The sequence below is a fragment of the Columba livia genome, chromosome 2 (assembly GCF_036013475.1).
Source record: "Columba livia isolate bColLiv1 breed racing homer chromosome 2, bColLiv1.pat.W.v2, whole genome shotgun sequence".
Taxonomy (NCBI): Eukaryota; Metazoa; Chordata; class Aves; order Columbiformes; family Columbidae; genus Columba; species Columba livia.
In genome coordinates this window covers 58,997,139-59,022,950 of record NC_088603.1, presented here as the reverse complement: position 1 = coordinate 59,022,950, position 25,812 = coordinate 58,997,139, and the positions used below count along the sequence as shown (strand labels likewise).

General features: G+C 36.4%; 1 protein-coding gene across 5 annotated transcripts in view; it reads right to left on the bottom strand.

The window, feature by feature from the left end:
- The window catches only part of CNTNAP2 (contactin associated protein 2), a 1,147,495-nt gene that overhangs the window by 533,080 nt on the left and 588,603 nt on the right, over positions 1-25,812 (bottom strand). For all 5 annotated transcript variants that reach the window (XM_065052118.1, XM_065052119.1, XM_065052115.1 and 2 more), the window contains exon 9: positions 3,278-3,427. In XM_065052118.1, the coding sequence (XP_064908190.1) occupies positions 3,278-3,427 (150 nt within the window). The remainder of the gene's footprint in view (positions 1-3,277; positions 3,428-25,812) is intronic.

Below are 25,812 nucleotides of genomic sequence, written 5' to 3'. Positions count from 1 at the left end.
GTTCCTGCCTGTGCCAAAATTTCTAATGCTAAGAGTAAATGCACGACTGTCCTGTATCTCTGCATTCCTCCTATTATTTATGTAGTTACAGTGGGCTGAGTCATTATCAAGTTCTACTCAAAATATACTGAGTAAAATAAAGTAAAACTAAGGATTTTTCCAGACATGACTGCAAACCTACCCATGTAAAAGTCAGCTTAATGTTTTTTGTTTATCTAGAATATTTTATCATTACATTTGGCATAGTGAAGTTCTCCTTCCCCACTCAACCTTTATTCTATTCCCAATTTTGGTAACTGTCTATTTTATTATAAAACTAATATCATGGGATGTTACTAGTGTAATGTTAAGATAAAAATATATGAAAACTATATTTGTTCTGAAAAAGACACTTTCTCAAGAATTCACATTCAAATATGTGGTACTTTTCTTACTGTAAAAGCTGCAGTTATTTTCACATAAAAGGTCTATCTAGTGTCTGTCTTAGTACTTTGAGGCAGTACCCATTTTATTGGAATTACTTTTCTCCATAAATTCCCCAATATATTTTTGAAAAAAATATTGTACTGCAGTGCTGAAATGCCAACTTTAAATCTTTTCTTCAGCAAAGACAACATCAGTGCCTATAGTTTATATTTGCTATGTTGACATCGGGAGACCAGAATATAAAGTGGCACCCTTATTTTGACATCAGGTAAAAGGTAAGTTTGGAGAAGAAAACATTTGCACACATGTGGTATGTCTTTCAACGATGAATTAGGAAGAGTGTATGTGCTCAGAGACTTCCAGAAATGCTGTACAAACTCTCTTAAAGCTCAATGGACTAAGCTTTCTCAGTATTTTGGAAGAGCGGGAAATGTAACAGTAGGATAGTATTAATATCATAACACTGCTGTCTTTAAAACTGATCATTTAACTTCTGCACATGTGATATATGTTTGAATTTTAATAATAGAAACGTTTAATAGTAAAAATACCTGACTGTATTCAGATCTCTAGCAAAGGAATTTAATGGATTCCTTTTCACATTGAAAATTTATCATCATCAATTCTTTTTGCTAGCCATCTAGCTGTTTGCAAAAAACCCACAAATATCCTGTGGATTCAAGAGGCAGTTGTCGCATTCCTAACCAATTATGCATTATTGCATAAAAACATATTTGACACTTTCTTATCTGAATTTACTCCTAAGGAAACTAATGAAAACATCTTCTCTGATGACAGTTACCAAGTGGTGCAAATGTTTGAAGTTCTTCACGATTCTTGCCTCTACATCATCTTCTTGCAAATATTCTTTACTAACAGCCATAACTTGAAGCACTTATTAAGAAAAATAAGGAGAGACACATACATACAGAGGGAATAGAACAAAACCACATTTGCCTATAAGATGCAAATCATGAATATCAAGATTGTGTTTCTAATATGCATCTGAAAGACTGTCTTTAAGTTGCAATTAATCTCTAATTCACAGATATATATAGCAAAATAACTAACATATATATAGCAATATTAATGTGGGAGCATACTAAAAAGGATTCCTCAGATCCAAGTCAGAAATGAAGCTTCCTCAGATTCACAGCTTGAAAGAGTTAAAATACGAAAGTGCAGTGTTGCAAATGCAAACTTCTTATTTTGAAAGAAAATCTGACATGAAGGTTAGGACACCATTACTCTTTTGACAGACCTTTAGAAGACCTTTCCAGTTAGAAAACATAAGGAAAAGCAACAACAAAAAAAAACTAGTTTATGCAAAGGGACCATGTATTTGGGTGAAGAGCTGTGGGTACAACACTTCAGGAAATTCACAATAGACTCTCATATCCCCCTAGAACAATACCTTCATGCACACTTTTTTTAAGGAAGGATGCTGAAATTATAAAGTACAGGTCAACAATTAGAAGTCAAGCAGATTTCAGAATCCAGCTGAAATGACAAAAATTCAACCTGTATTTTGACTGAGAAAGGGTATAAAAAGTACCTGGAGAGACCAGACAATCTATCCCTCACAAACAGAGACTCAGAGGTAAAAGACATTTCAGAAAAAATCAATCACTCTCTCTTCAGAAATGAAATAATGGTCTGGAGATTTTACCTATGAAAATTAACAGAATTTAACACTGGATGTATTATGTATGGCATTTCTTCCATTTTCTCCTATGTATGCTTAACAACTTCATTTAATGAAAATGTCTCAGACTGTTCTGACAAATTGAAGGTAGCATGTTTTGACAAAATAACTTTAAAGCTTTATCATGTGGCAACTGCCTATGCTAGAACTCTTTATTTGAAGCAATATGCTAAAAAGCTATCAGGATACTAGGTAAACTGAGCATATTGGAGAAGATGCATGTTGCAGTAACAGAAGGTTTACCTCTTGTGACAGATCAACTTTAATTTGGTAATATTTGTCTTAGATTGTGTTATCATCATCACCACAATGTTTCCTGGAAGTGTGTGTCATCAGTCTCCAAAGGATTATAATCTATTTTTAATTAACTACATATTAGTTTTGTAACATTATTTAAATACTAATTTCCATATGTATTTTTAATGATTCCACTGATAGGAGATAAGGAAACGAGAATAACCTTGAAGGATTTTTTTCCCTTTCTACTTGAGGTCCTTCACATGCCACTAATCTTTTCTTTTTTCATTTGGGTAATGTTATGACTATTTACACGGTCACATTTATTTTTTATTTTTATTAGATATGCACCTTCTAAGTTTGAAAAAATCTGTTTCCAAAACTGATAAATTCTACTTTAAAAATCTGTGTTATCTTTCATATGCAACCTTACATATGTGGAACACTTAAAAAGTACAACTTACAACTCTTATTTGATCTTAGCATCTGAGCTCACTGAGAATTCTGCTTGGACAAAGACCGTAAGTCACTGCTGAATTGCCTGTTTTAAAAAAACACTGGCTAGCAGTATGAAAAATAATACTTACGCTTTAGTGAAAAAACCCTTAATGGCCTTCCCCTTTAAGATAGTACTGTATCAAAAATATTTTTGGCACACTACACAGGCTTTTTAACATAGAAATGTAAACATAAATTCAAAACATCCAAGAGTTCTGATGGCCTTTTTTTGATTTTCATAAATATTAACATAGATGAGTCAGCGAAAAAACACGAACCTAGCCATTTTAGCTATATTAAGATCTACATGAACAAATTACATTCGAGTTACATTCCAAACTTCATTTCACCTATTTTGTAGAGTAAAAGACAACAGCAGCTTAAGCTGATATTTATTTTGATATTTTTTACCTCCAAAGAAATATTTCTCTCCAGTCTTAACTTGTAGAGGGCTGTTTGTTCGAACTGCTGAAGCTTCATCGCCATCGATGGTGAGGATAGCAAAATTTTCCTTAGCTAGGAATCGGACTTCATGCCACTGCCCATCATTGAGACCAGAGCCTATGAAAAACAAAAAACATTGGAACATTTTACTTAGTTCAATATTAATTACCTTTAAGTGTTTTGTGTGTCTGTTAGACTCGTTATGTAAGGTTTAATGATGCAGAAATGAAATACTTTTAGTGTGATAACAAGGCATTGTTATTAAAGTAACTACCACCAAACAAATAATACTATATCATAAATACCCGCCTTGGAGCTACATAAGTGTCTGTGCTGTCAGGTATAACTGCATAAACTACACGTTATCACTCACCTTTCCCATCAAAAGGGCATAGCCTACATTTACTAATAAAGAATATCTCTTAATTGTTTCTATGATCAAGTTCAAAAGGAAGAGTTAATAATCCATTTAACTATAGTGAGTAACAAGCTCAAAGGCCATATTATGCTTGTGATTGCTGCCTTCATCAAAATCTAGATATTTCCAAGAAAAGGGCTGGAAAAAGTAGGAGGGGGAAAGGCTCATGTGAAAGGTGAGTTCACAGCTATTCCTGTCACTGGATGTGGGGCTAGCCACAGAAGATGAAGACATTATCACCGAGGCACTGCAAAATCAGCAAATGTCTACCAAGAACCACAATCTTACGGGGGCACCATCCTCCCAATACTGGCAGCACTGAAGCAGACGGACCTGTTCATTCATTCAAAACTTTTAAAAACACAGTTTATGTATTTCTCATGACACACTGTTTCCAGCAGCTGACAGGAAGTAGTTTGTGTGGCATGTTAAGCTGCCATTGAAGAAGACAGAAAGAGTACTAGTTTGTCTGGGTTATTATCATGCAGGCAGGTTATGTAGCAAACACTCTATTAAAAGTAAATTCCAAATTATGGTACCTCTTAAAAGTGACATTTTGTCAACCTAGATAAAGGTGCTAAGTCATCTTAGCAAAATGTCATTTGACACACGCAATACATTGTTTCTAAAATTAAGTGGGATGCACAGTACCAGCAGAAGTATAATGGAAGATAAACTGTCCAAATATTCAAAAGAATGTTATCTTCTATGAACAAGGAATAACATTAATGGCAAACAGATGTAACTATACTTTAATTAATATTTTTCCCCCCAGCTTCCACGTGTTTAAGATACAAATCCTGAAATACTATGGAGTGTTACACCTTGGAATATTCTTGGAATATTGATTAGTGTGAATAAAAGTGGCAAAAGCATCTTAAAAAAAAAGGTATCAGTAAGAAATGTTTCTACCGAATCTTTTTCAGTCTAGTGTAAGAAGAGAGGAAAGACCTGTTACGCTAAACATGAGAAAAGTATTATTTCTGTTTGTGAGATCCTTTTTCATTTTCATTACACTTGACAAACAAAGAGGAAACAGAAGAATACATAATTATAGTAGAAATAATATTTATACTGATAATAAATTCAGAAAGGAAAAGAAGATACGCCTTCTTAGAGTGTTCCAAACCAAAATTGTTACAGTGTGTATTTCTGCAACTGACGTTTACCAGGACGTACTTAAAATCCCAATTTTCGAGCTTGAGATGAACTGTTATTAAAAAATCAATGTCATTTCTTATTGAGGTATTCAGTACTGCCTTAAACTGAGTAACAACGACTGAAGATTTCTGGACAAAATTAAAAGTAAGCTATTAAAAGAGTAGGGAAGAAAATGGTGGCATGGACTGTTCATCAGTGAGTCCAGGGGAAGGAATGTCTACAGCACTCCCTGGAAAGGCAGATGTTGCAGAAACCAAGAAACAACAGGGCATTAGGCAAGAAAGTGTCAGGCCACCTCGCACCATCATTTGTGTTCTATCAAAAGATAAGCACCTCAACAAACTGTGACTAAAGAAATTATCTCACACCGCCAGGGGGTTCTTCCAAACATGTCCACCTCCCACCAGCATCTGAGAGGCCACTGTTTTCTCTTGCTTCTGGACTGAACTTGCAGTGGCGTCTGATGGATTTATACGGCGAATGTCTCTTAAAGCTTTCACGCTAATGGCTTTCAAGGCCGCCGCTGTTCCTGCTTTGATACTTTTTGTTTGTTTGTTTTGAGTTCACCGAATAGACAAAGCCTTCTAGCCAATTTAAACAGAATTAGATATAAACTTACACAGAAAAATTTACCTGGTGCCAGCAGCGGGTCCCGCTGTCTCTGCGGGGTCTCAGTGAGGGGAGGGTGGGCCGCGCCGCCCCGGTCCGGGCACAGGCGGCTCCAGCGGCCCCAGCGCAGGGCACAGCCGAGCCCCTCAGACACGGGCGGGCGCCTCGGGGAAAGCGCCGCTGAGAAAGGGCAAAACGCTGCCCGGCGGGCAGGGCTGAGGGGAAAAGTGTGAGAACCAGCCCTGCGTGTCCCGAGGGGAGAGTGGTAGGAGGGGCAGGAGGGGCTCCAGCCGCCCCACGCAGAGCTCCCCCTGGGCAGCCCCCGCCCCAGCGGGTGGGTTTGTCCTGAGGGAGCTGCGGCCTGGGCAGAGGAGCCCGCGCTGGGGCGGGAACGGCGTGCGGGGGTGAGACCGGCGAAGGGGAGCTGGTGTGGACGCCCCCCCGCATCCCCCTGTGCTGCTCAGGAGTAGGAGGTAGAGGAGTTGAAAGTGAGGAATTCAAGTTGAGCTTGGGAGAGGGAGGAGGAAAAGCAGTGTTTTAATGATCGCCTTTGTTTTTCACTACCTAAGTCTATTTCAATTGGCAATAATTTAATTTTCCACAAGTTGAGTCTGTTTTGTTTGCAACCGCAATTGGTACATGACCTCTCTGTCTTCATCTTGTTCCATGAGCTTCTCAATCTTATGTTCTTCTGCTGTCCTGGTGAGGTGGCTGGGTGGGTGTCTGCCCACCACAACTGATGGAGCTAAAGACAGGTGATTATGACACGAAATATGGAAGTTCACGGTATTTCTTATATTAAGCCTTAGTTTGCCATCCTCACCTTTTAAAGAATTTATTGAAGAATTAACTGATGGTGCTAATGAGAAAAGTGTTTAAAATTGAACATCAGAGAAGATCCAAAAAACTTCAGTTATTTTAATGTGTGTTTTTTACTGCATACTTTGGTCTGCTCTGTACACACTAAATAGGTTAGTCTCACAATACCCATGTTGTTCTTCTATGACATTTTAAATAACACTAGAACAGGGACTGGAATTATGTATGAAGGCTACAGATACAATCTCATGCATCAGACTATGTAGCTCATTATTTCTGTATGCTTTACTCCCTGACTAATTTTTAACAGAGAGTTCAGCCTCCTCTTTTTAGGAAGTGTGATGTGTAAAAAAGGAAATAAATTAGCTCAGCTTCTCCCTGAACAAGTGGCCGAAAATACCGGGAAACAAACAAACAAACAAAAAAAAGGGCAAGCAATCATTTATATCACAACCAAATTGTAAATTTGAGCCTCTGCACACTTTCTTTTTTTTGGGGGGGAGGAACTATTTGTCCAACTCAACATGGAGTATTGCACATCTCAGAAAGTCCTAAAACATTCTTAAAGCACAGAAACAGGTGATGCTATCTGCTGAATTAACAAGTTAAAATGGTACAGAATACACCAGGCTAAGAAGTGCAGTTACTTCTAGGTAGTATCTGTGGTACGCTGTCCCAGTTTACAGTGAAAACACCCCAAGCTCACTAGTACCACACTGAAAAACTGAACACAGACTGCAAAGATTGCAAAGACTGAAGGCAAGAAGCAGCCAGAGGAAAGGTGGATCAGTGGAGCAGGTGGATCTGCTGAGCAGGCCGGACAGAAAACAGCATGAGGAAGGCTGCAGGTGTCCAGCAAAAACTAATTCCATGCATGCTATGTGTGTGCAGCGTTTAGCAAAATATACTAATGGGACATGTTGTATGGTGCTCCCTAGAGGCATGATTGGAGAAGGAAGCACTGGTATTTTGCCTGTATTAGGAATATTTGCCCCAACAGGTTGGTATTGTTCTTGTCAATTTCTGAAAGATCACAGTGTTTCTGCTGTATTGTATGAACTCCTCGCTGTATGGACTACAAAATGACTGAGAGTTAACACTGTCTTCTTTCTGGAAACCAAGACTCAAGAACAGAATATGTCTCTTTCTGTTAAAATAATTTTCAGCTGAAATGTTTAGAATGGACAACATCCCAAATTCACAAAGATTTCTCATAGTTTAATCTCTCTCATCTGAACTGATACATATATGTCCTGGTTTTGTTAAAAACAAGTTTCTCTTTCAGTGAATTTTGCCTGTCAGCTAAAGCCTTCGTATTAACTGCATTTTCCTGGAGAACCAGACACATGTTTTGGTAAACACAGCAATGGAATGCAAACTGATTGATAAGCACAGATGGGCATCTCGCGAGAGGGGCGACGAGAAACAAGAGACCAAGAAACTGACCAACTGTGTATAACATTCCATTCACATGAATACTTCATATAAAGTGGGAGATCACGAGGATCTCGTCCCTTTTGCCCTTTTTTCCCTTCTGCTTATGGCCGACATTAGAAGAGGACCTTGCTAGTCGTCCCTGCGAACTGAGGCCTAGTGAGAGACTGAATCCAGCTCCGGTTGGCTGCAGAGTCCAGTCCAGGACTTTGGTTGCCAGCTCTGCAGTTGCTGAGACTTTCAAGATTGGTTTTGTATCTTTTGTATTATTTTCTCTATTCTTATTAGTAGCATTAGTAAAACATCTTTAATTTTTTCCAACTCTCTTCACTCTGTCCTTCTTTTCCTCCCAATCGCCTCTCCTTAGTGGAAAGGGGGGAGAGGGAGGGGGAAGTGTGTGGGGGGGAGAGGGGGTTGACAATACATCTGCCAGGGTTTTATTGTCACCCTGCAATCTTAACCCTCGACAATATATTTATTTGCATTCTTTTTTTTTCTTACTGCTACCACTACAACTTCCTGCTATTTAAATGACATTATTTTAGAAGCAGGACTTTTGAGGTAAGCACTTTGAACAAGAAGAAACAGGTGTTTTGCTTATTACAGACATGAAAGAAGGAGTACATTAATACCAAAAAAAGGTGCAGGTGTTTAATATGTAATGGAGAACTTAGAAGGATAACATCTGGTTGATTTATGCCTTGAAGAAAACTGTAGTAGCAAAAATCTCAAATTCTTCTGTAGTTAATTTAGTGCAATCACATCTTCCTGTAAAGGGTACTGACCCATGCAGTGGCTATTAAAGAGTGTTAGACTATACCCTCTGCTGATACAAATTGATAAAACTCTTTTGAAGTCAACATCATAACATCTGCTACGTCAGAACTGGGCTTTGTCATTATTTTGATACATAACTGTAATCAAAAATTCAGTTAAAAAGATTAAGAATAAAACGGGGAAAGAATAGTATCATTAGCATTCTGTAAAGCACTGAAGCAATGTAAGGTTATGCAGCTGCATAACCTTTAGTCTTTAGTTCCTACTCTTGTGTAAATATTTTATATTGTAATTTTGTAAATTCTTATTAGGAGATGAAACCCTCAGTACTCAGGATGTGAAAACTCCAGAGCAGAAGAGGGAGCAGACACATGAACAGACTTCAGGGGTGCTGGAAACAAGGAAGCTTTCGTGGGTTTTCAGCAATGACTGTGTGGATTCCCTGTAATCCAAGAATCCAGCAATCCAGTCAAAGTTTCTCTGCCGATGGCAACACCCACCTGTCTGAGGCTGAAGGCAGAGAGAGGAGTTTGAACTTGAGCAAGCCAGCACCATGTTTCATCTGAGGATAGTGGGGTAGTTGCTATTCCTGTTTAAACCTTCGCTAATTCCATACAATTTCGCACCAGTATCTCTGACTAAAAGAAAACAAGCCCGCAATATTTTGTTTGAAACATTCATCTGTGTTCAAATAGCAATATATACCATTAATATTCAATCAGAAAAAAAAAAAAAATCACCAGGATGTAATTAGAATATGCATGCTTTTCTGTGTGTACAAATCGTATTTTTAAACTGGAGAAACAAAACCACAGCTCCTGCTATGCAAATGTTCTAGATAGTCTATGGAATGAGCAGTCTAACTACATAATCTGTTCTCAGATTCGTGATTCAAGAAAGTCTTTCTCATGTTTAGTTTTATTCATTTTTCAGCTATCCAGATGATCAGTATGGTCAGACAGTGGCAAATGTAGTCCTTGAAGGGATTTTAATATGGGAAACCCTGTTCTCCAACAAAAACAAACAGTTATGACAAATTGTGTCTTCATGTTTCACCTCACAGTTCTTTTTAAGGTGAATAGTAGGAAACATGCCAAAATTTTGCCAGTTGGTGATATTTTATTTATACTGACTTTTCTGTGCAAGCTAATGCCAGAAGATGAACATATAGCTTTATATACATCTCTAGCCTTGTATATATAGGATGTATTTGAAAAAAAAAGTGAGTAATTTTCCTGTTTCCACAGTTATAACTGTTGTGCAGTAAGCTGAAAATACAGCAAATATACAACTACAGTGCTATAGACTCTATGACATTCAAACCTATTTTTATAAGAGGCTTGACTACTGATGATTTTAATAAAATGCACCATAAACCTGGCAAATAATGGTCAAATTTATAATGATTTTTTTGTACTGGCTTTTACTGAAAACTAATAAAAGCAGATGAAATACTGTTTATCCTTGAATAACAGAAAAAAAATAATGTTTTGTAAATTCTAAGCTTAGACACTTATAGAATCCCATGCAACTGTTGAAACAATTTTAGCTTTTCAAGCACAGGCTTTTTCCTCTCCTCTCACTGCTCTTCTTCCCACATTCTTCATTCTTAGGAAAAAAAATTGTAGTGTTATTGTGACTTAGATAAGAAAATATATAGGCTTGGAAACTGTGATTTCTGTGTGTGTTTCAGCTTGCAGAAAGGATGCTGTTTTTAATGAACAAATACATCTTTTTCCACTGCCCCCTTTCTCTATTCTAGGCCATGTCAAGTCAGAACATGTTGTCTCTAATAATGTAGTCTAGTGCCCTGGATTTTGTACATGCTCAAGGGTAATAATCTCAATCAATGGCTCCAGGATTAATCTTTATTAAGAAACAGACTACGGCTTTACATCAGTTACTTTGCATAACTGTTCCTAACTTCTTCAAAACTCTTTCCAGGTCAGCATTTAGCTTTATTGGTGGGTTTTTTTGTTGTTTGTGTTGGGGTTTTTTGTTTTTGTTTGTTTGTTTGTTTTTGTGGTGGTTTGGTTTGTTTTTTGGTTTGGGGCTTTCATGGGGTTTTATTTGATTGGTTGATTTGGGTTGGGTTTGGTTAGGTTTGGGTTTTTTTTAACTAACAACTCTATAATTAATACATAGCATTGTGACCCATGTCCAGATAATATATCATCGTCTTTTAGGGTTGAAAACAGTTATGCACATCTTTAAGAGTACACAGAACACAATCAACTTTCTTTATTTAAAACCACAAATATGCAAAATCTCATCTATTCTTAGGTTTCAAAGAATTTGAATGATCATTACCAAAATGGGTAATTGAGCTACTTTTTATGCAGTATACACATTTCATGTAAGAAACCTACAGGTTCTTTCTAGAAAAGGGTTTATTTTTTTTTCTTGTAAATTATAGGAAATAAAACTTCTTAGAAATGGCATTATATTTACAGAGCTTTAACTCCATTTTACAGTTTTTACAGTCACCTGCCAGATACCATTATGCACTGAATTATTATCATTATTATATGCTCAACATCTTTATATTTTGATTTCAGTGAGTTAACCAGAACTTTCATTTTCATCTTATGAAACTTAAATGTATTTGTTTGATGACTATTATTCTGGGATATTTATTCATATTAGATACACTGATTTAGTTTTTTTGGAGGGAGACCTTTCTGAATTTGAAGCCCTTCTGTATCACTACCATTATTTCTAATACTTACTGTATATTTATTATTTAGATGGCTAAATTGTGAAAAAAAATACAGCAGGTAATCTACTTTGCTTTTTCTTATATTCGGACTCATGAAGTTCAAACATCTACAGAAACATGATAGTGCTTATTCTTTGCACATTTATGCTGGATAAATAATACATAAAAATAAAATAACTAGATATTCTAGACAGGAATAATGCTGAAGTATTCAGTGAAAAGGAGCACTGACAAATTTTTATTTCCCTAGATTTTCTCACAGGTGCCCAACTTGAACACTTTCACTTTGCCTTAAACAGAAAATTACAAACAAAACAGAACTTGGTGGGTTTTATTGGTAAGCAAAAGCAGATACCAAAAGCAGAAAAAAAAACTCCACATAACTAAGTTCACATTTTCTGACCAACAGCAAAAATTAAATGTAACTTTGTTTTGATACTGAAATTGCTGAGACAAGCTTCCTTGCAATGGCTCTGAATCAAGAATATTTTAAAACATATTTTAGTAGGACTTCACTCAAGGGTATAAAAGCCATGCACATCTTCAAGTACTCTGCCAAACTGCGGCCTGAGTGTGTCTCAGACATCTGTTGTAGGGAAATAAGGAATTCAACATCCACAGTTATTTTGATGCACATTTTCTAGCAGCCATCAATGCATGATTGAGAGCTTGAAGCATATATTGGAGGAAGAGGTGATCAAGGTTTTTCGCCTTGTATTACACTACAAGAGCATTATGTTGTTCATTTGGCAATACTTTTAAATTAGCACCTGTAACACTTTCATTATGTTCCTGTTTAGAACCTCTACAAAGCTCTAGGCACAAGATTTTCTGAAAGGAAATTCATATAGCAGCCGTTTTCATGTCTTAATCCTATTATACAAAAATTCCTTTTATAATTTTATCTTCATTGTACATATGCCTCATAGTAAATAGTAGAAACATTGCACTTTTTCTTCTAAACACAATAGAGTACTTTTTACAAGAATTTAGCTGAACCTCTGCCTCTGTCAGAGCCATGAACTCTATTAAAAACAAAACCACTGCTCCCCACTAGAAAAACAAACAAACAAACCCCAAACTAAATGTGGACATAATCTAGCAACTACCAATGATCAATCTATTAGTGTTTCTTCATGATCTATTTTACATTAAACTCAAACTACATTGAATCATTTTTTCTTTAAACTTGAAAAACTCCACCACCAGAACCAAACAGTGTTACATTTGAAGACTGATTTTCTTTGAATAACACATGGTGTGGGGTTGAGACCCTATTAATGACAGCTTGAGTCTGGACTTAACCTTGCTTTAGACCAGTTCTTCAGCCATAAAAGCAGTGAGCTCCATGCAGCACCAGGCAGTTTTGTGCATGAACCAGACACTACAGAGGTGCAGGTAGAAGTTTACAAGTAAACTACATTTAGTTTTTAGTTTGGTGCTGGAGTGTGTGTGTAAAGCAAATCTCGCAATTGCCCCACATAGTGGACCTTGCTTTGTGTTAGTATTAGTCTCAACACTTGAGGATTGAATTTCCTTCAGATGAAAATTAAGTCCAAACTAACAAGCTCCAGTCTCACAGGTGCAAATGACCTTGCATAGACTTTCAGGTCTCAGCATGATCTGTTCTTGTTCTGCGGGTCCATGCCTATGGTGCTGCACTGCTTGCTGCTGCAGACGTAGCCAGGTCTAAAATGTTGAAAGCATTTGCTGAGGACACTGGGATCTTGTTTTTAAAAGAAAACAGCCTGTTCTCTTCTACCAAAAGCCTTAAGTAGAAAGTGACAGAACACCACGTCGCCATAGCATTCTGTGAGGTATTAAACCTGCAAGGGAGAAGTTCAAGCGGCACCTCCCTGCCCCAAGAAGGATATATTTGCCCAAGCATTTGCATGTATTTGCACAGATTAATTTTTCATTTGTGTTAAGTAGGTGTATGTTTTTCAAAACCAGAAAGCCAACAGAAAAATAAAAAATTTTAAAAAAAGGAAAATTCTTAGTGAACTATGGTAAAGTATTAATATGATGATCACTTCAAATGATCCACTTTATTAACTAAAAATATTTGTATACATCATGTTTTATTTGATAAGGGCACAGTAGCTTAAATACATAAAATATAATAAAATATACTCCATCTGAAAGGGAACCACAATAGAAAGATATGGACCTTAGGCACTGGCTTTCTAAGAAAACCGTAAAAACATAATCAAAATGCTAGCATCACAAGACTACTTTTCATTTTCCTAAATATTGCCTTTCACAGACTGCTCTTGGACAATGCAAGTTATACCTCAAAGCCAAGAAAGTGTATAATTTGTCTATGAACTCTGTGCTAGGTTTTTAAAGCGTTTATTTTGGAGAAAGTATCTATGAAAGCAGCCTTTCAGCATAAAAGAAGCTCTTAGTAAAGAAACTTGAAAATGCCTCCAGCCTCTCTGTTTCCCTACCAGTTCAGTACAGCAGCATTTCCTCTCATCTGCAGATTTCACTAGCGGTTGTCAACCAGGAACATGTAGGTTAAATGACTAAAACTTATGCCTTTGAAAAGGTATCAGTCTATCTATTCTTCAAATATATATTGCCTTGTTTTGCTGATCCTTACCACAGCATTAGGGGAACTCTGAATTTCTACCATGTTTCCCACCACCTTTCAAATCCAGACTGAATCCACGAGCTGTAACGGGGGAGAGACAGGAATACGACTGGTAGGACACTGGGAAAGCTGGTATGATAGAAATACAGTTATATGTAGCTCAGATGTGTGTCATACCTATCTCTGCTAGTTAGTAACAGAGGGATTAAGGGATCTGAAATTATGATGTTGTCAATACAACTTTAAAATCACGTGTCTCAGAAATATATAAAATATATAAATAAATCTATATTTTTAAAAAATTAAAAATATCCACACAGATATGTCTTTGTCCTTAAGCCACAGGGAGTTCAGCTGGAGTTAATGTAATTGCAACCACCACAGAATCACAGAATGTTAGGGATTGGAAGGGACCTCAAAAGATCATCTAGTCCAATCCCCCTGTCACAGCAGGAACATCCAGATGAGGTTACACAGGAATGTGTCCAGGTGCGTTTTGAATGTCTCCAGAGCAGGAGACTCCACAACCTCCCTGGGCAGCCTGTTCCAGTGCTCTGTCACCCTCATCCTGAAGAAGTTTCTTCTCAAATTTAGGTGAAACCTCACATCTACTGAAGTCCTGAAGCTACAGGAATCCATACCTGCTGAGAATTTAGACCAAAACCATAAATTTTCAATGACCTGGCATTAATGAGCTCCAGCATCTTTCACACCTACTGATCTGTGATTATCAAAGTCATTGTAATGGAGGGGCAGTAGCTTTTCCCAGTTAAAACCGCTACTTCATTTCATTATAAAAGAACTAGCTCCCAACCCAATTAATATATACTTTACCACTTATAATTACCAAATCTGTTCTGAGAGTGAGGGAGTCAACCTGCATTAAATTAATACCTCCTGAGCTTGAAGTAAATTTGTTTAACCAAACTGTCCATTCTTTTGATTTGTAACTTTGACCTTTGTTCAATATTTGCCTCCACTTTTGTATGAGTAGAAAATCAGTATTTTTATAACCTCTTCTAAATTTTGTTCACAGTACAATCCCCTTACAACCTTGCTTAATAGAAAAATGATGGGAGTAAAACAAAAAAGGCATAGCTAGGAAAATTATAAATACTGCATTCTCTCTCTTGTGTATAAAATTGCCCTGTTCTTATCTATAAAGTGCCTTTTTTGTCCTTTTGTGGTCATCAGAACTCTGACTTAAAGTATTAGCCTTTACTCACGAATTTCTAATACTCATCTCAACATAATCATTGTCAAAGCCCAAATCAACATACTAACAGCACCTCCTATGCTACAAAAAAGTATATGTAACAGCTGTTTTGAAAAAGTCTTCCTATACATATGCATAAAGCATAGATATCAATGGCATTGAAGAGAATTTTCTGCTTTGGATTTAAATATACACTTACAAAGGTGTATTTTTCATAAATATGTATTCTTTGAAAAATGACTTGAGATAATATTTATCAATACAACTTAGCATATTTTACAGGTTTAAGTGTGTGATGGGACTCCTGAATTAGGACAGTACATACAGGTAGATACGTCTTGTCCTTAAAGGGACACCAGAAGAACTTAGAGAAGCAAATCTCTTCAATCTGTGCTGAATCTGTCCCATTGTTTTCTATGTGTGGCTAAATTAAACCAGGAGATCTTTGTAAAACAGAGAGACTGAGATTCACTAATGAGAAAGAAATGCATCTACTACTATTATGTTGTAAGAGAGTATTTCTTTATGAGATCAAGACTTACTGGTTTGTAGTTTGCACATGGATTGTAATTAATAAAATACATTTTTTAAAGTAACTATTTTTTCATAAAGTAAAAATATAGTACTTGATAAATGTCACCTAATAAAACGATTACATCTGTTAAGGTAGGGTCTGATCAGTAATTATGGCTCCGTTGCCCAGCATACATACTCGAAAGAAGAAGAGATTCAATAGCTTTATATATGCAGTTACTCTTCTAGTTAATGGAAGCTGCAGGTGTATATATAATATATACATAGAAGGGAGGACTGTAGCTCAGGTTTGCTAGGTCTCCAGAGGTAACAGTCTTGGAGATAATAACTGGACCTTGACTTTATGAGAAACTGGAACTGAAGGCAATTATGCCACAGCCACCATTAGAGCATATTTCTCCCTTGCACTGCAGCTTCAATAACTTCAGTAGATCTTTGTGTGAGTAGAAGGACAAGCAGTTATTAGAGTGGGTATTGTTAATTTTGTATTTTTGCAGAAGACACTCAAGCTGAAGATTCAGACTCAAATGAGAAAGTTAATAGATACTAAGTTTGTTTTCTGTTCTATTTCCTTTGGGTATTTTGTTAGAGGGAATCATGATAGCTTCTAATAGTTCAACTGTATATTACAGTGGAGTAATAATACACATTTCAAAAGTTTTTTACAGCTCTTTCCTGACTACACAGTTGCAATAACCACTTGATTATACTTCACTAATATCTTTATATTTTATTTAATTTCTTCTTTGTTTCAGTAAACAAGAAAAGCAATAAATTATACCAAGAGAAAGATAAAGGAAGATGACAGAAATTTTGTTAAATCTGGCGATGGTTAGGAAAGTTAACGTTTAGTCTAAATGAAGGATCAAGTGCCACTTAAGGAATGGTCAATAATCGAGATTTTTTTCAATTTTTTTTCCCATGCACTCACCTTTTAATAATTTTATTGTGAGACCACAATAGAAAACAGAGAGTTTAAAACCTGGAAGTTTGCGGTTTGTTGTTGTTGTGTGGGGTTTTTTGTTTGGTTTGTTGTGGGTTTTTTTGGCTTTACTGCTGCTTTTATTAAAAACATTAATGCAAATATAGATTTTTTTTAGGTTCAGAAAATGTCACTCCTCACTACAAAATTTCTTTTGGATAGGAATTTGAACAGTACTGCTACAATAATTTTTCATGGTATATTTTCTGTTGCATTTTATGCATTAGATGGTCTGTCACATGTGTAATTAGTAATTATAGGACCCACCATCAATAAATCATGAAAAAATATTATCTTTGCATCATACTTCACTTGGGATAACAGCATTCTGATGCATAGCAGAGGCTGTCACTGGCATTGTATGAAGCCAAATCATTGAACTACGCAACTCATAAGCTGAATTGTAATAAATCGTTCAGTTCACTATTGTTAAAGGACTTGTGAATTGTCAATTAAGCACGGCTGAGCACATGGAATACATGCTGCTGCTGACAGCTGTACCCATGCTCGTGGCCTGGAGGGACTGTTGGGCCCAAATCATCTTAGAAAGCCTATTCTCAGTCAGAGCATCAATTAATTTCATTCGTCTATTTGGGATCTGCTGACAAACCCCTCCTTTCACTGAAAGTAACAAGAAAAGGAACAAAAAACTATTTCTTTTTAAATCTGAACCTTTATATAAAGCATACACACCTTACAGCTATTTGCTTTGCTGTCATTCTTCAAATACCAGTATGGCAAGAAATGCCTCTGTTTGTGAAACGATGTAAAAATCTTTTCGAAAAATGGCATACTATATTTGGTGTTCTAATGACAGCTGAGGAAAAAAGAACCCCCAAGACCTAAATTATGATCTAAAAGGAGGTTAACTTTTAATATAACTACATGAAAGTGGCAAAAGAAAAAGTAAACAAAAAGCTGAGGAATTTGAATATGAAATGAATTCTACTGAAGACTTAGTATATTTTTTTTTAAATTCTTGAAAATATCCCTTTACATTAGAGAACAGACAATGTTACATACATTTATCTTCTGGACTACTGAAAACCTGAACATGATTTTGTTGCTTAAATTGATGCTTACAGAGAATGTTTCACACTGTTCCACTTGTCATTACTGACACAAAGCAAATTCAACAATACATTCTAAAAGAAAAACAGCTTTGCAATTGTCCTAAAAATCCACTGGTAAATAAACAAACACTAAGTAAATAAACAAACACTAAGTAAATAAACTTATTTACCACAGTAAATCTGTTGTTTCGTGCATTACTTGCCTTCATAATGCAGAGGCCATCTGTAAATGGATTTTTAATTTAAAAATTGCTGAAAATTTGATGGTGTAACTAATGTTGTTTTACTTTCAGTTTGACAAAAAGCATAATAAAACCACATCTGAGATTCCAAAGCATGTTAAATAGAAATCAAATTTCATTATGGCTTGTTCCTTAGACCTTACTAGCAGGAATACTAGTAGAAGTCAAAAATTTCAAGTGAGACTTCTACCCAAGTAATTTTTCTATACGTTGATTTTTAAGTCGTTCAGTGCAGAAGAATTTAGCCAGCTGTGTATAGAAACTTTCCATGCCATTTTGCTTAGGTTTGAATTAAACAACACAGAAAGTAAAAACAGCTTGATACACCTTCTTGTTCTGTATTTGCCAGCTGCTTTTTAAACTTCAATGACCTGTCAAACTGGTAATTAAATGTTGATTTATTACAGAAGGCTGGTAATTATTGTAACTCATTCACTAAGGACTGATGATTTTCTTAGCATAGCACTATAAAAAATCATGAAGGACACAAAGTCTTCAGTGTTTGCTTCATTCTTGTAAGACACAGCAACAGGAAAGACATTTCAGCTTCACATTCTAGTGTTAGACTTACAATCTGAATGAAGCTCAGCCACTCTTCATGTAGTTTGGGCCTTTGTAATGTTACATTTATTCTTACTGTTAGTATGCCATAGGAATCTCCATTAAAATAAAAAGTACTTCTAAGACACAAGGAGGAACTTTCTCTGGGTTTCATAGAAACGTCATGCTTTGGAGGAAGTTGCTCCTGCTGAATTAATGAGATTGGTTACGATAAAACCGGTCAGGTCTAACATCGAGAAGGCACAATGAAACTTGCATTTTGATCGAAAATCTGGAAGTTGACTTAAAAGAGATAACAAGCAAAAATAATTTAATCTGGATAGCAGTTTGAATTCTGATGCTCTTTTTTCTTTCTGACTGCAGCCATATGGAATGAGCACATTTACTGTTAGCCCTTCTGATAGGAAATTAAACCTCCCGAGCCATTAAACTTCTAAGTCAAAAGAATCTGCAATTCCTTAACGTCAATATGGGAGATAATATCCTGACAGGCAAGCTGCAGGTCTGGAGTTGCAGTTTGGTCACTCCCTTGTGAGTTTTCAAATATAAAATGAAAGAGTAGGCTTCTGACTTAAAAACCAAGGCCCCATGTTAACAGCATGGCTGTTGGTTTGTTTATTAATAATGCCACAGTTCTTGGCTCTTGTCATACCAATTTTTAATAGGCCAAGTATCACATAGCAATGTTGGGAGAATTCTAGATTCTATTTTTCATATCTGGAATGGTTTTGCACTTGTGTATAGGATGGGTATCTGAAATTACATTTCTAAATTTACAAAAATTACATTTAAGAAACAACATGATGGACAAGGTCAATTCATTGTAATGTGTTACAGTCTGTTTCCGAATGGTTGTGAACACAATGCAAATACTGGAAAACTGTGCACTATGTATATGCATCTACAAGGAAAGGTAGGAGAATATAAAGTATGTACAATATTCTAGCAGTCCAGGATTTGCAAGAAAGCATGTTAGTGTCTTCAGAATGATGATATAAATAAGTTTGGGAATTACAAGACAAAAATAGACAGAAGTCAGTCATCTGGAAATCTTTGGTCTGGATGGTCCTGAAATGACAGGACTACAGATATTAATACTGGGTCAAAACAAGCAAATTTTAAATATTAAAAAAAAAAAAAATCCACTTTAAATATAGCACTACTACACATGAGTATATAAAAGTAAGCAGGAATAAGAAGAAGAGGTGGCAATGAAGAAGTAATCTGCAGACTGTATTTTTAACACAAGGCCCACTGATGTCTGTAAAAGTTTTCCATTGACTGTGGCCTCAGCAGACGCCTAAGATGCAATTCATATACACTTCAAATAATGGATTATATTTTTCAGTGGAAGTTAAGTCATCTTGTAAGTCTACAGCCTGTTCCAATGTCAACTGTCATCAGAAACATGTTGAAATGAAACCTCCAGTGAGGTATGTCCTTATCTGTAAATGAAACGTGATATAGACCTACTGCAGTACTCCTTCAGAACTTCCCAGCTGGCTTATGCCCATGAGCTAGATTCATGCCATTGGTATTTATTTTACTTAATGGGTCTTCCTATCACAAATCTGGAGGAACTGTGCAAAGAGATTTAGCGGACAATGGGGTAAACGTCAAGATATTTTGGGTTAAAGTGTGAGGTATTCAAAGGATGCAACATTATAGGACTAAACATATAGCATATCAAAAGGAGTGATCACAGTTAACAGGTTCAAATTACTATTTAGAAGCATACGTATGATCCACGGAAAATTTCTGACAGCAAAGGCCTAGATCAATGGCAGCACAGAGATCAGGGTAGCCGTATATTCCATATAACGGGCTGTTTCTTTAATTACAGGTCAGTTATGAAGAAGGGCATGAGATGCCACTCTATTATTATCTCTGTTGTCTTCTCTGCTGATCAGACAGTGGACCAAGAGGCTCTACTGGCTGTTCCTGGCTTAAATTCCTCTCCACAGGTCCCCAGGGGTGCCAGGTGGCTGACACGGGCAGTAAAAAATGGCTGTTAAGACCAGTGAGGCCTGGAGAAGAGAGGAACAGGCCATGGAAATGCCAGGAATGGAAACTGATGGGCATGCATACATAACATGCATTAAAGCTCTCCAAAGTTGAGGCCATATCCTTTCCTGTCCCCTCTCTTCCTCCCAAACATGCACATAATAGGCTTTGTAAGTGTAGCTCACGTAGTAACTTGTTTAAATATGAACATCTATATTTTCAGAGGGAAGAGGCCTTTATCACAGACCATTCTAGAATAAGAATTTGCTGCTTGTAAGAAACATGAGTTTAGAATTTAATCAAGGACCTATGAACAGAAGCAGTAATTTGTTTATGATAAATGTTCTAATAAAAAAGTACTAGTTATAACTACAGCTCTCTCCCACCACTTTGCTACAAAATCATGATACTTAACAAGTGTAAAAATCAAAACCTGCCAACTCCTCCTGCTTCTTTTTTATGATATAACAGAGTTTAAAAATTGTCTTCAATAAAGCATACTGTTGCCTTTTTGTACAATGCAAGGCTGTGCAGACACACATCCACTTACAGATGCATCTCGGTTATAGCCCATGTTACAACACTCCTAGTCCACACCAGGAACTTAAGTGGGATACAGATAATCCTCAATTTAGCAAGCTTAGTGTTGCAATTGCCCACAGCATCTCCTTTATATACTTGTGCCTTCCTCTCTCTAACCTGTTTTTGTTTGTAGTGCATGTTTGCAGAAAGTTGTATGTTCAGTTTAAGGAATAACTGATTAAATTATCTTGCTATGCAGAAAAAACCCACAACTTCTTTGATCCTGTGTTCATTTATGAGCTAAGCCAAAGAGAATAGTATCTGCCAAAAAAAATCTGACTTATATTCATTTAGCTGCAGAGCATTTACAGAAACCAAGAAAAGTCACATTGATTCAACAGGCATTATCTAGCTCTGCATACACTGGCTTCTGTGCTCTCAGTTTTCCTCTGTCTTCATCTATTTCATGTCTCTTTTGTTCACAGATGCTGTTAAGTTATGACAGAAATTATCATATTTAAATTACTGGCAGTTTGCTTTTTCTCATCTGCTATGAACAAGGGAATTGGATTCCTCAAGAATTCAAATTGCTGCATTCTTTACATTTTCCAAGTCTCCTCTACCAAAAATTGGTTTGTAGCACAAATACAAATTAGCTCCAGGCAGAGTTATGGTATTGTATAGCTAGAATAATTCGGAAAATTTAAAATTTTAAATGCAGATCACAGTCAGTGTTCCTTATTCCAAGTAATTAACAACTGACAAGTAATGTATTAGCCTTACAGCATGTTACAAAACCATCTAAGCTGCCATTTCAGTAGCAACTCTAGGTAAATTCTGAAGCACTAATTCATTCAATTAAACAGACAAAGCAAATAAAAGACAATGCAGAGAAGGAGCTTATGTGTGTACAGGAGCTACCATTAAACGAACATGAATGGAAAGGCAATGCTCTCATACCAAATCACAGTTATCTGCTTTTTCCCTCACCTCACATTCACCTCTTCTACAGTTCTGTCCAGGCATCAGTTGACCAGCATTTTATCTTTCTTCTAGTAAAACCCTTGATTCATTTGAGAAATTTAGTTGGGCGTTAGTATTTATGTAAAAACACATTCCTACTTCAAAAAAAGAATCAAATCCTAAACCCTCCTCCAATTAGATCAAGATGAAAAAATAAAATTTCCAGCAGTCACGTAAATGCAAAAGAAAAAAAAAAATCACGAAATTTTGTCATTGGTTTCTGTAAAACACAATGTGATGTATAACATACAACTTGCACATGCTTGTGGTCAACCAATAAACTCATATCCAAAACTAAGCCAGTATCTTTGTAAATTCTGGTGCACAACCACAGACATTTGAACATCAGGTGTTACATAAATGAAATTGCTCTCAATAAACAAAAGCAGAATTGTTTATTTCAGCTGAACACAAAACTCAGTGAAATAAAGCGATCCTAGCAAAAAAAAAAAAACACTGGTAAGTTTCAGAGACACCATTGCAAGCAGAAATCTAAGAAAGAAGAATAATGAGGATTGTTTCTTTAAATTCATTTCAGAAGGCTGTATGCAGGGTTTTTTCCTTCTACGTCCAATGAATCATGTACAAAGCCTATGCTTCATACTAATGAATTTGCCTTTGCTTTTCAATATTGAATGTCGGGCCCACCTACCTCAAACAAAATACGTATTATTTTTCCTCCACTTCTTGTGTCACCTATATGTAACAAAGATAACTGCTGTCTCAACAACTTTGTAGTACAAATGGACAAAACAAAACAAACAAATAAAAAGGGTGGGGAGGGAAGAATGAAAAGTTATCCCTGTGTTAAAAAGGACTGTGGCACATGATTAAATAATTTGCTCACAGTTGCACAGGAACCAAAACAAAGTCAAGTTAATATCTTTATTACTAGGCTGTTTGCTTTCCTAATTATTTTCTTTTTCCTTTCTTAGTGCTCAAAAGCCTTAAATAAAGCAAATTTATTATTAGTAAGTTACTTTAAGCTCATGATCTTTCTAATCTATGATAAGTAAGAAGTCAATAACTTAATGGATTATTCTGTTGTTTTGCAATTAAATACGTATTTTCACTATATATGGAACAAAGATTATTAGCAGGCAGAAGAAGGGTGAGAGCTTTCTGTGGCTGTCTTTTTTCATACTTATCATGGAACTCCTGTGATCATGAAATGTATCATATGTATAGGAGTCAAAAGAGTTATTGAAATTTCATAATAATGGAAAGTTTTAAATAATAATTTAGATGACTGAACCTTCTATTGGTAACCCAGGTGGACGTTTGTTTCTCCAGGTGACTGGTAATGAAAAAAATAATAAAATTGAAAGAGTCCCAAACACAGTAAAGAAGTTAAGGACATTTTGCACTGACCAAAGCTTTTCTTGTAATACTAGTGATACAACAAAATGCTTGTCTTCCAGTCTCCCAGATACATGCTACAGCACAGCCCAACTCCATACCTTGTGTCTTCAGCCTCCATGAACTGTTAGTTGGGATCTAATAGTAACTAAGGTTCTTTCGCAATTCTATTTCAGACACTCAGCAATTTTCAGGCTTTTACTGTGTCTTTGAGACTCAGGCCCAATCTGTCCACAATCTGTCCAGTGATTGTGCCTGCTTCTGCATCCTGAATAAGTTATGGTATTTATTTAATGACTGGGTACCTCTTATTCATGCAACATAGAAGTAGTGGGACCTTTGAATTAAGGCATTGTAGCTGAGAATATACACTGATTTTGTAAGACTTACAACCAGGAAATAAAATAAAAGAGTTGTTCCTTGTGCAGCTTTCTTTAAGCAGTGGCCTTGCAAAGGGCCTGGTACAGTTATGCAGCTATTTAGTGAAGGCATAGAAAGTACAACAAAAAAGTTGCTGCATCAGCAAAAAAGCAAAGGCGAGATTCAAACTGAAATGCAAACATAGAGCAATTTTTTTCTCGCCTTCCACTTCTCTCTCTCCACTTGGATGCCTTTCTGTTTGGGCATTAGGTTTTCTATGAGAAAATACCATATTGCTGTGAGCAGTTCTATTTCCCTTTGTGAGCTGCTCACAAAATTGCTGGCACTTCTTGTTTTTTGACTTTCTATTCCCCCAAATAAAATAATTTTTAAAGTTAGATGTTTCAGTGTATTATAGAATCACAGAAGGGTTAAGGTTGGAAGGGACCTCTGGAGGTCATGTGCTCCAAACTCCCTGCTCAAGCAGGGCCAACAGCCAGTTGCCCAGGTCCATGTCCGGACAGCTTTTGAATATCTACAAGGATGGAGGCTCCATAACTTCCCTGGGCAACCTGTGCTAGTGCTCGATCACCCTCACATTAAAAAAGCGTTTCCTGATGCTCAGAGGGAACCTTCTGTATTTTGCTTTGTGACTATTGCCTCTGATCCTGTAACTGGGCACCACTGAAAAAAGCCCAGCTCTATTACTCTTTGTACCCTCACTTGAAGTATTTATACATATTGGTAAGAATCCCCGGAGCTTTCTCTTCTCCAGACTGAACAGTCCCAGTTGTCTCAGCCTTTGCTCACAGGAGAGATCTGCAATCCCTTAACCTTCTTAGTGGCCCTTCACTGGATTCTCCCCAGTGTGTCCATGTCTCTCTTGTACTGGCGAGCCCAGAACCAGACACTCCAGGTGTGGCCACACCAGTGGTGAGGAGAGGGGAATACCAGTAGTAAAAAAAGAATTTGAAAGAAAAAGAAACCAAGTACTAGCCAAACTGGGTCAGGGCATGGGTGATGCTAGGACAAATGATATTTATGTTTGCACCTGGTTTGGATATCTTATTACCCACTTATCTCAAGAGGGCTGAGAATATGACTGCTAATCACCACTAAGGTTAAATAAAAAGCAGAGATTGATGTGAAATGATTTTATGCTGCAATGTTATGACTTCTTCCAGACTATTACTTAAGAACTAAGCAATGTATTAGTGTTAAAACATTTAAACACCAGTATTTTAATAACATTTAATAACACTAAAAATTTATAATGTTAAAAATAGCATTAAAACATTAAATATTAGTGTGATTATCAGAAAAATATGTATTTCCAGAACAGCAAAAGTGAAATGACAGACAAAACACTGGAAAAGAAAAAACAAAAAAGGCTTTTAATCAGGAAGGCTGTCTTTGTAAATTATATCACTATTAGTGAAGGAGTAATGTATTCCTACATTTCAAACATCTGAAACCTCTATTTTTCCTGCTCTTTTAAATGCACCTACATGAACAGATGTTAGCTCTACACGTTGCCAAAGCTTTGCCATTTGCCTGGGCTATGGCAACTAGAACCTGTATGAAACTGCAGGCTGAAATACTTAACTAGGGAAGATCAAAGATCAAAGGGAAACAACTGAAATTACAAAGATCTCAAACATAGTTCATGCATCTTTGAATGAAATTGCTATTTATATGTCTTCTGAATGAGTACATATAAATTAAAGTGCCATTAGGAAAAAACAGGAGCTGATTCTAAATATGTTGTATCAACTATTGGTAACCTCCAGCTTGCAGGTTGTGGACTGGAAAGCACTTAAAACAGAAAAAAAACCTCACTTTAGAACAGGAACTGAAGCACTGGTCTTTTGTATCTGAGAAGAGTGCCTCAATTTCTAGGTTATAGGGAGCAATGGAACTCTTTGTCATGTAACACAAATATCCCTTCTTTACAGACTCTATAGCCCAAATTTTAAAGTTATTTTCCTTAATAACGAGGGCCTTGTTCATTCATTCTTCAATAACGAGGGGCTGGTTCTTCATTCCAGCACATTTCAAACCCAGACTTGACTTTGAGTCTGTTGAATGCTAAG